We start from the raw sequence: 12,294 nt of genomic DNA on the forward strand, positions 1-12,294 counted from the left end.
AGCCCATCTGGACCATCAAGAAGATGATATTCAATCTCAGTTTGCTTAACCAGGCATGGCACAGTATGCATATTGGTGCCACATAACTGTTTCTGGACGTATTACAACCAGGCTGTAATAGGTCTTTTGTTCTGTCCCTTACTTACTGAACTCATTTAACTTGATAGGCCAACTAGTGTGCTATGTATAAATGTTTAACTTTACTTTAGCATTGGTTTGGATAAAATGTTAATTCAGAAGATCCAATGGGCTGCATGTGTGCTTTAAGGCTTCTTTATGTCTCCATCTTCCCCTCTAGAACTGGAAAAGTCTACAATCCTGTATTTAGATTAGAGACAACGGTAATTGTGAGAAGCAAAGGAAGGGGATTTTATTTTTGTATTTAAATATTTCAGCTACTGTGGCAATATAACTTCAAAGGAATATTTAGGACACATTGACATATTCTAAAGGCACACTCTTTATAACCAGAGGAAATTTGTTTTATTTAAATTCAACTTGTCAAAGTACAAATATCTTTGTACAACTTATGTTGTTGTTTTTAAAAATTTAATAGGTAGTAGTACATTTTATAAGTATTTCTCTGGATTTTTATTTTCTGCTTTCATAATCTACAATACAAAGCCATTTTAAAAGAACATATTGTAGAAATTCTAAAATTGAACATTTACCTGAAAAGTTGCTTTCATAAAGAGTTTTTCCAAAATTTCCCTTAATAGCTTTATATTTAAATGGAATAATTGGAAATAAAAATTTAGATCTAAAATACTATTCAAATAGCTATTTTTGTTACTCTATATTAATTTGAAAAAAAGTGTTTTACTACAATTATCCTTTTTTCAGTTGGATAAATATAATGTTAACAGAAAAGCATGTGTTGGTGCATAAAAGATAGCTACAAAATGGACCATGGACTATGCATATAAAACATTTTGATGTTTCCATGTGTGAATATTGTGTAACATTTTCTCAATTTTAATGCACTTAAAATTGTTGGTTTTGAAACCCATTTAACTTAATGGTATGTGTTTACTGAGTTTACATAAATATTTGAGGAGAATAATACTTTTCTTGTAAGGGAGGACCTGATATACTGAAGCTGAAGTCACAATTGGTATCAATATGATAAACATTCACTGTTTTATGATGTCAATTATATATGTAACATCACAATAATATTTTACTGGTAACTAAATTAATATCACAGTATGGTAAGAACTATCAAATCTGAATGCATTTTCTGGTAAATAGTTACTGAAAAGAGTAATGAAGCTTGTGAAAATTTTGACATACTGTGATCAGCATAACAAATTATAACAGTGCACCATTTTTTAGACTTGACACAGGAAATATTTTCATCTTGAGAAATGTAAGATATAATATCATTATTTCAGTGTGGTTTGAATAAGACTAGTGTCTTGATGAAAATCATATTCTGTATTTTAAGCTTCAGGCATTATTTTATATTGTTATATTTTGGATAATAGAGTACCTTTTTAAAAAATAAAGTGTTTTTCACTTGTCAGGCTCTTAATTTGAAAATTCTTAATGCTTATATTATCTTCACACTTTGATCACTAACAATTTTCATTAAGTATTTTACCATTTTATACTAATGAAGTTAAACCTAGCCTATTGGATTTCTCTATATTATTAACTATGACAAAATATGCACTTAATATTTGTCTACAATTCATATTTAAAACTTATGTCGGCTTCAAAAATGAGAGCAATTCTAAGTATATATTAGAATGACAAAACAAATTTCGAGTTTGCTTATTAATTTTAGAAAAAAAAACATATTACTTCTTTCTCCCTTTTTTTCTACTATGCTTCTTGCAGTTATCCAGTTTCATTCTATTTGATAAAGGTAGCTTTAGGGCAGCTTCACCACCACAACACATGCACCAGCTCTTCCAATATTAACAGGCACCTCCTAAAACAAAAACATGAAAAGAAATAAGGTTTGAATTCTGTCTATAGCATAACATAGAATGTTGGGACTGAGAAAAGCGATTATTTTGATCTAACTTTCACCTTACAGAAAGATAAGAGAAACTATAGACCAGATAACAGTGTAGCGTAGGGAAAATAAAATAGATTTTAGAATGGCATAAACCTGAGTTTGTGGATTAAGTTATCTTGGGTAAGTTTCACCTCTCTGATAATTTTCATACTTGAAAACTTGCTGAGAATAACACTAACACTTCAATATTTTTGAAGGGTTAATAAAATTATTAATGAAAATAATGTATCATATATATTTGTAAATCTACTCCCTGGTATTTATTTCCCTATTTTCATTATCACACAATATAACAGTGACAACCAGAAACAGAATGGGGTTCTCTTAGCAACTGGTCTATTATCTTCAGGAAATTCAATTCCATAAGTTTAGTCAAACATTGTGATTATTGTATTTGAACTAAAACCTTATTTGCTACTTTTTTTCCATCTCTGATTGGTACCAAGCTTTGCTAAAATAAGAAGTTACCTACATGGTAGGGTGTGAGACTCTTCAAATTTTTGGAGGAAGGAGAAGAAAACCCATTATCACTTGTCATTATATCAACAAATATTTATTTAAAGCACAACAAAATGCAATGTGGCATGAAGTCAGTTTCATGCAAGGTAAAGTTGAGTTCTAAATAGGAGATTTGCCAGTTTGCATTGATGGTAAAGAGTTAATCCTATATAATTTTTATCAACCCACAATTTACTTGGCAGAATATAAAAATATATTTTGGGATCAATTTAGGGCTAGTCACTGGCAAAATGGTCAAAAGAGTCACATTTTTCTTTACAATCTCCAAGATGTACTTTCAGTTTTCTTTTTTTGCATCCGTGGAATTTGTTCTATTAGATCCTCAGCTCTTTTGAGGAGTTTAATTCTGGTCTCTTGCTGTGTACTAAATTCCTTGAATGACTGAAGTTAGGAGTATTGCCATTTACACAGTCTCTATGAGGAGAAGATTGAAAGCTTTTCTTCTAGTCACCAACTGTCTTATTAGGGCAGGCATTGTGGAATAAGATATTGATCATTGTTTCTCAACTTAAAATACAAACATAATATGTTAACCAGAGTGAAGCTCTTGAATTATTCAATCTGATTCACTGCCTTATTTTCTTTTTTCCCCCAGTACCAGGGACTGAAGCCAGGGATGCTTAGCCACTGAGCCACATCCCTAGTCCTTTTTCATATCTTATTTAGAGACAGAGTCGAAGTTGCTTAGGGCCTTGCTAAATTGCTGATGCTGTCTTTGAACTTGTGATCCTCTTGTCTCAGCCTCCAGAGCCACTGGAATTACAGGCATGTACCACCATGCCCAGCTGATTCACTTCCTATCTGTGAGAGTAATGCTTCCGTTGAGTCAAGCCTTTTCTCTTTCATATAAGTGTGCTGTATCCTAGTAATGATCTGCTAAAGCAACTAGCAATTCTCTAAATCAACTATAAGTTCTCTAAGACATAGATAAAACACATACTATCAATCTCAACAAAAGGCCAGGTTAGGTCTTAGAAAGGAAAAGAATGAAATTAATTCCAAAAACAAATTTTAAATTAATTTACTAAAATTGAAACATACTAATTTGAATATTTTTATGAGAGTACCTCTGTCCATTCATTTTTCTGAGCATCATATGACTCAACAGTGTTCAAATAAGTGTGTCCATCATATCCTCCAACCACATACAGTTTGTCTCCAAGGGGACAGACAGCAACAGCATCTCGAGGAACACTCAGAGGTGCCACTGTAGACCATGAATCATGTTTTGGATCATATCTTAAGAGATTTAGGAAGACAATTCAGAGAGAAAATGCAATATTGTTAAAATATAAAATAATGGGCATTAATAAAATGCACATTTATCTAAAACACAAAATTAAAAACACATTATAAATATCAAGTGTTAGTTTGCTATTAGTGTTAAGGATACATACATAACAGAATTCTCAGCAGCCACCAGAGGTCTCTCAAAGCATATCAGAGAAGTGTTTCCTAAATACCATGAATTTCTTTATTCTGTACTCAGATTATCTTTGAAGAAAATTCACATGTTGGAACCATAGCATATACAAAAATTGCCCACTCTCTCATTTAGTGTTTTGGTTGGGGAGATATTTAATTTCATATTCTTTGTTCATGAAAATTATTCTTGAGAAGCTAATCCTGATTACATGAAAGCTCACATTTCAAAGTAAACCTAAAGACAATTGTTGTTTTTTAAAAATTTTACTTTTGCTGAATAAAATGTAGTATCTTGCTTTTAATATTATTTACACTTAGAATGAGTATAATTTTAATCCTGTTTTTTTTTTTTTTTTTCTTCTGAGGGTACTTAGTCAACTATACAGGATTCTAGGAGCTTTTTTGTTTGTTTGTTTGCTTCCATTTTAGTCTAACCCCTATATCAAGACATTTTCAGTATGCAAACGAGAATTCAGTAAGTAATATTAATTAAAATACTTTCTAGGAATTGTTTCTTAAACTTTAAAGCCTGTTTAAAACACACATAACACTAAGACTTAAAAGGGATAAAAATTAAGAAAATTCACAAAACTATACTTGGGAATTCTCTAATTTTATGTTGACCTAGTTATAAAGGCCCAGTGAAAGATTTATTTATGGTTTATTTTATAAACTAAACTTTCATTTATCATCTATTAATGTATTTATATATTCATATTGTCTCCTCTTTTAATATTGTATATATATATATACAGAGAGAGAGAGAGAGAGAGAGAGAGAGAGAGAGAGAGATACCATGCCCTTTTTATTTATATTTTTATGTTTGTTTTAATTTTTATTTGTTATTTTTAGTTATACATGACAGAATGCATTTTGACAGATTGTACATATACAGTTTATAATTTATTCTATTTAGGATCAGACTCTTGTGGTTGCACATGATGTGGAGTTACCCTGGTCATGTATTCAAATACAAGGCTAGGAAAGTATGACCTATTAATTCAGTGTTTCCTAATCCCCTTTCCCACCCTTATATACATTTTCTTTTGTCTAATCCAATGTTTTACTCTTATCCTTCTCCCCAACCTCCCCTGTTTGGGGTTAGTATCCACAAATTAGAGAACATTTGGCCTTTGTTTAGAATTAGAATATTTCACTTAGCATGATAGTTTCCAGTTCCATCCTTTCACTGGCAAATACCATAATTTCATTCTTCTTTATGGCTGAGCAATATTACATTGTGGACATATACCACATTTTCTTCATCCATTCATCCATTGATGTTTGTTGTTTCCATTGCTTGGTTATTGTGAGTTGAGCTGTTATAAACATTGATGTGGCTGAATCACTGTAGTATTCTGTTTTTAAGTCCTTTGGGTATAGAAGGAGGAGTTGGATAACTGGGTCAAATCGTGTTCCATTCCAAGTTTTCTAAGGAATCTCTATACTGCTTTCCAGATTGGTTGCACCAATTTGCAGTCCCACCAGCAATATATGAGTGAACCTTTTTCCCCCACATCCTCACCAATATTTATTGTTACTTGTATTCTTAATAATTGCCATTCTGAGAGGATTGCTGAGCTATATCCATAGCTATTTTTATTTATTTTATTTTATTTTTTATGTTTTGAGACAGGGTTTCACTAAGTTGTCTAGGGCCTCACTAATTTACTGAGTCTAGCTTTGAACTTAAATCCCCCTGCCTAGTCTCTGGAGTCACTGGGATGTGCACTACCATGCCCTGCACCTTTAATTATATTCTTTTTTTAAGAGAGAGAGAGAGAGAGAGAGAGAGAGAGAGAGAGAGAGAGAGAATTTTAATATTTATTTTTTTAGTTTTTCGGCAGACACAACATCTTTGTTTGTATGTGGTGCTGAGGATCGAACCCGGGCCGCACGCATGCCAGGCGAGCGCGCTACCGCTTGAGCCACATCCCCAGCCCTTTAATTATATTCTAAATCATCTGATATCAGCTTCTATCTGAAGTTGACCTCATATCCAAGAATATAATTAATACCATTAGAAAACAGTAAGTAACTAAGACAATTTCAATGCCCATTAAAATTTATTGTTATGTAGTATATCAACTTGATTTCTGATATAATATGACCCACAACCAGAATATCCATAGTTATTTGCTTTAGCTACGTGGATCTTCGAAACACCAGCTATTATTAACTGAGGCTGCATTCAGTAACACTCAATTTAAAAACATGTAGGAATGGTGAACCAGAACTCACCAAAGGAATTCCTTACAGATTTGCATCCAACAGCCTAAGACTTTTCTGCATGTTTATAACTAATAACCCAAATCTTGCTCATGTTATTATTACCTGGATATTGCTAATAAACATTTCACCATAGTTTTTAAGCACTAATAAAATTTTAAAATAACAATCATTTTCCATGGATTCGTTTGTACTTTGGATCAATGTTTTCCCTAATATTATATTAATATTATGATTATATTATAGATGTTTTAGTGTTGTCTACAATGTCATAAAAAGACTATAGAGGGCTAGAGTTGTGCCTCAGTGATAGAGTGCTTGCCTAGCACATGTGAGGCACTGGATTTAGATTCTCAGCACCACATAAAAATAAATAAATAAAATATAGGTATTGTATCCATCTACAACTAAAAACTACTTTAAAAATTTGCAGACACGTGGTTCTTAGGTACAGAATCATAAATATTTTACATAAAAATATAATCCAATTCCTCAGTACAGCTAAAATAAAAAACTAGAGATATATATTTTATGACAAGTTTGTATATGTATTTTTCATATATACATATATTACATATATGTATATGTAAATTTTCTGACAGGCAGAAATTATGAATTGTAGATGTATTTAACTTTTTGAGGTTTACAAAACGAATCCATAAATTATCCAGGTAATTTAAAATTTCTACACTTATTTTAATTTATTTCAATATTCCTTTAACAACTGTATCTACTACATATTTTGGGTCTTTCTAAAAGGAGACCATGATTCCTTCTAGCCACACACACACACAATGCATACACACAATTCCTAAAATTTGATAATTTTATCATGAAATTCTGTATGAATAAAAGAAGAAATTATTGACTTGAATTCTGTCAAATGTCCTAATGCAATATAACAAATTTGATTTTACACCAAAATGGAAAGTCAAATATGATTAGTTTCATACATTTACAAACTCCACATGTATGAAAAATCCTTCTGCTACTGTTTCTTATTTAACAAGAGAAGGCCTCAGCTTCTACATCTATAAAGTGATAGGGATACACTAGATCTTAAAGGTCTTTTCCACTTTAAACTATAATAATTCCAGTGTTGTTGCTGATGGATTTAAACAATGAACACAGACATAAGCCTCATCCTTAAATATAAAGAAAATTCAATGTGACATTTTTGTAATTTTTTATCTTGATATGTATTATCATTAAAAATTGATGTCAGTAATTTGGTAGGAAATCTATCTATCTATCATCTATGTACCACTCCAGCCAACAATAGCAGGACATGTAAGTGACTATGGAATATCATACAGAACAGAGTATGTTTTAGGAGACGAAGTAGATATTAATAAGTCGAAAACATTAAAAATTTCCAAGATATTCTTTTCTGGTCACAAAGAAAATAAACTGCAAATTAAAAAATAAAACTGAAAAATCCATGAACCTGTGGAACAAATGAGTCAAACCAAAAGTCACAAAGAGCCAGGTGTGGTGGTGCACACCTGTAATACCTGTGGTTTGGGAGATTGAGGCAGGAAGATCACAAGTTCAAAGCCAGCTCAGCTTCAGCAATTTAGCAAGGCCCTAAGCAACCATGTCTCAAAATAAACAACAAAAAGTATGGGAAATGTTACTCAGTGATAAAGCACCACTGGATTCAATCCCCAGTGCCATAAACCAAAGTAATCACAAGAAGAACTATAAAATACTTTAATAGAAATAAAAAGGAAAACATGATATACAAATCCTATGTGATACAATGAAAACAGTGCTATGTGGAAAATTTATAACTAAAAATGCTGTATTTAAACCAAAGTTTGCAAATCAACAAACTTTACATTTAAAAACTAGAAAAAAAGTAAGCAAACTAAACCCAAAGCACAGAAGTAAGGAAATAATATAGAGCAGAAATAAATAATATAGCCAACAGAAAAACTAAAGAATATTAATAATGAATGAAACAAAAAGTTGTTTCTTTTTTTATTATTTTTCCTTTTGGCACTAAGGATCCAACTTAGGGGTGTGTTATCACTGGTCTCCATCCGCAGTCCTTTTTATTTTGAGTCAGGGTCTCACTAAGTTGCTAAATCTGGCCTCAAACTTGAAATCCTCCTGCCTCTGCCTCCTGAGTAAGTGGGATTACAGATGTATGCTACCATGCTTGGCAAGTGTTGGTTCATTGAAATGATAAAAATGTTAATCAATTTTAATTCTTTTATAATAAGCAAATAGAGAAAATATTCACTAGAATCAGTGAAATAAGTGACATCAATACTAATTTTACAGAAAAATGAAATAATAAAAAATTACTAGGAGGGGCTGGGGTTATGGCTCAGTAATAGAGTGCTTGCTTAGCATGTGTGAGGCACTGCGTTCTATTCTCAGCACCACATATAAATAAATAAAATAAAGGTCCATTGATAAATACAAAAATACATTAATAAATGAAATTAGTATGAATGATTTTACTCCAATAATTTGGATAAATTAGATGAAATGGGAAAATTCCTAGAAATATACAACCCACTGAAATTGCATCATGCAGAAGTAGAAAATATGAATAGATTAACAACAAAATGAGACTCAGCAAATAATCAAAAATTTTTCAACAAAGAAATCTCTAGGATTATATTGCTTTCTGAAAATTTAAAGGAATTTAACATTAATCCTCAAATGCCCAAAAAACTGAATAAAAAGTAATAATTCTAATATCTATCAGTTCTACATAAGTTTTATGAAATCAAAAATACCCTACAAGGAAAGAAAACTACAGAACAATATCTCTAATAAATATTGATGTAAAATTTTCAACATGATACTAGGAAACCAACTTATACAACCTATTGAATAACTGTAACCAAGTGAAATTTATTTCTGGACTTCAAGATGTTTTAATATACAAAAAACTCCCAGTATAACAAAAATGAAGGAAAATATATACATGATCATCTCAATTGATGTAGAAAAAAGTATGGGTCAAAATTAATCACATTTTCATGATAACATACTCATAAAACCAGAAGAAATACACCACAATATAATAAAGACTATATATGGAAAACCCAGAGCTAATATTGTATTTAATTATAAAATGAATTTCTTATATGGTCAGGAACAAGAAAAGGTGCTCATTTTCAACAGTTCTGCTCACTGCATTTCTGGAAATTCTAGCCAGAGCATGAGAAGGAGAAGAAGAAGGAGAAGGAGGAGGAGGAGGGGGAGGGGAGGGGGAGGGGGAGGAGAAGGAGAAAAGGCATCCAAACTGGAAAATAAGAAATTACAAATGAATAAAAAGATACCTCATGCTTCTGGATTGGAGGAGTTAATATTGTTTATGACGCCAAAGTACACAGTTTGAACAACAGATCAATTACAATCCCTTACAAATCATGAATCACATTTTTTTGCAGAAATATAATAATGCATTATAACTCCACATGATATAACAAGGGATGATTCATAATACTGAAAAACAAAGTTGGAAATCTCACACATTATGATTTCAAAATTCTCTGTAAAGTTACACTAATGCAGTCAGTGTGGTGTTGCTATAAATACATAAAAGACCAGTGGAACAGAATGGAGATCTCAGAAAACAATCCCCACATTCATAGTCAAATAATTTTGGGCAATAGAGTCAAGACCATCTAATGAGGAAGGGGAGATTTTTCAGCAAATTCTGATGGGAAAACAGGATATAAGAATGCAAAAATAAAGTTGGATTTCTATTCTGCACATGAAAATTAGCTTAAATGGATCAAAGAGCCAAAAACTATAAAATTCTAAGAGGAAAACATAGATGAAAAGCTTACTGACATTGTATTTGGCAAGCAATTCTTAGATATGGCACCAAAAATATAGTTTAAAAGAATACAAATAGATAAATAGGATTCCATCAAAATTTAAAATGTTTTGCATCACAAACATTATCAATATGGTGAAAAGGAAATACAATGGAGAAATTATTTGAAAATCACATATCAGACACGCAATTAATTTCAACAATATGTAAAGAATTCTTTTACCTGAATAACAAAAATAAACATCCTTATTTTTAAAATTGCAAAGCACTTCAACAGACATTACTCTAAAAAAAAATACCCCAAAGTCTAATAGCATCTGATAAGATGCTCAAAATCAATAATCCTTAGGAAAATAGAAATTACAACCACAATGAGACGATACTTCACAACCATTGGGATGGCTATTGTTTAATAAATAATATGTAAGTAAGAAACTATTAGATATAATTACTTATTATGATTCAATATTAATGCTTCCCACAAGTAAAATATTAGTTTTCTTCCTTAAGTCTTTTCTTACTACAGTTTATGCTTCAATACCATAGTTGGATAAATTTCATCCAAACTGCTTTCTTTATGATATTTCAATTCCCTCATATTTAAATATTCCTTTGTCTACAAGATCAAGTCCCAAAATGTCTACTTTGTTATTTTAGGTCATATGACAATCTGCTATTCACAAATTGCCTTTTCAAATTATATTTCAACCCAAACTTTTTGCTCTCATTTACAAAACTTTCTCCTTTTACCTCCTTGGCCTTTTCCTAGACCAGAAATTCCCACCTACTTTGGTAGAACTACAAAGTACAGGTTATTTTCAGCAACATACCACACTATTCACCCAATGAATGTCTCCCATTCAAAGAACTTACCTATGGGAAAGGAAATACTTATTGCAATAGAATCAACATTCTGAAAACTATTAACACCTTTCTATTGGAGTTTTCCCTGTATATTTTGAGGAAGTAAAGTCTTTATACTTTTGATGACTGATCTGATTTTAGAAATTATAAACTTAATTTCATTTGATTCTGGTAAATGAATTGACTGATGTAGCTTAGGATACAATTTCCTTATTCTTTCATCACTTTTGTCTCTATTTGTGTGATTATCACACAGTAAGATATCATACTTTTAAGTTTTTATGCTGACTACAAAATGCATGAGGAGGATTTTTTCCAAAATATTTTGAGTGTAAGAGCAAGTAGAAGCCAGCCAGAGTGGCACATGCCTGTAATCCCAGTGTCTCGGGACACTGAGTCAGAAGGATGGTGAGTTTAAAGCTAGCCTCAGCAATTTAGCAAGACCCTAGTAACACAGTGAGACCCTGTCTCTAAATAAAATATAAAAAAAGGGCTGGGGATGTGTCTTAGTAGTTAAGTGCCCCTGGGTTCAATCCCCAGTGCTGAAAAAGGACTAATCCACTGGGAAAAAAAAAAAAAGATTAACAATTATTTGGAAGATTACTTTCTTATAGTTTAAAAATCTTTTTATTTCTGAAACAATGAAATAACCAAATGATCCCACACAAAAATAAATAGAAACAATTTACCTTTCCACACAGTCAGAAAGCCTGGAGCAATGGTTAGAAGCAGGGGCATCATGACCCCCTACAACATATAAGAATCCATTGTATGTTGCAACTCCCACACCTCCTCGTCTTTTGGACATTGGAGAACACAGACTCCACTTGTTAGTATGTGGGTCAAAATATTCCATTGATTTGAGGCAGGAACTTCCATCACGTCCACCAATAGCATATAACCTAGAAAAAATATAATTGTACATACGTGTGTGTGTATAAACAAAGCGCATGCATAGAAATGAAAGCAAAATAACCTCATATAAAGTAATTCGATTTTCTGACATTTCTGCTTTCATATTCTAAAGTCCCTAAATATTTTGTAACAGAATTTGTGAATGGATAGTTATCTGGAGGCAACTATAAAGGTCTATCCTACCCTAATCCTCTCTCCTTCACCATTTTCATCAAAATAACTTTAACAAATAGATAAAAGAACCCATGGGAAATTAACAGAAAAGGGAGGGAGATACCAAAAGTTTTGGGAAAATGGTTCCAAAGACCAAACTTAGTAAACTTGCAATTTTAGTTAGGTCCAATTGCTCAGTATCAGAATCCCTGTCATGAAGCATTTTATTTATTATGAAAATATCTATCACTAAGAAGCTATTAACTTAATAAATAATTAAAAGGATAGGAGAGAACACATAAGCTGGATTTTTCTAGCTTGGAAAATAACTACTGTATTTCTCCCATTAACTTTAAAA

The 12,294-nt window shown here is 31.6% G+C and overlaps 1 protein-coding gene across 2 annotated transcripts in view; it reads right to left on the bottom strand.

Annotated features, from left to right (window-relative positions):
• Nucleotides 1-476: 476 nt before the first annotated feature.
• The window catches only part of Klhl4 (kelch like family member 4), a 91,564-nt gene continuing 79,746 nt past the window's right edge, over nt 477-12,294 (bottom strand). For both annotated transcript variants that reach the window (XM_027934628.2, XM_071606382.1), the window contains exons 9-11: nt 11,558-11,770; nt 3,613-3,784; nt 477-1,936 (exon numbers count right to left, since the gene is read on the bottom strand). In XM_027934628.2, coding sequence (XP_027790429.2) covers nt 1,877-1,936; nt 3,613-3,784; nt 11,558-11,770 — 445 coding nt within the window. In that variant the 3' untranslated portion in view covers nt 477-1,876. The remainder of the gene's footprint in view (nt 1,937-3,612; nt 3,785-11,557; nt 11,771-12,294) is intronic.

This window comes from Marmota flaviventris, chromosome X, assembly GCF_047511675.1.
Source record: "Marmota flaviventris isolate mMarFla1 chromosome X, mMarFla1.hap1, whole genome shotgun sequence".
NCBI classification, from domain to species: domain Eukaryota; kingdom Metazoa; phylum Chordata; class Mammalia; order Rodentia; family Sciuridae; genus Marmota; species Marmota flaviventris.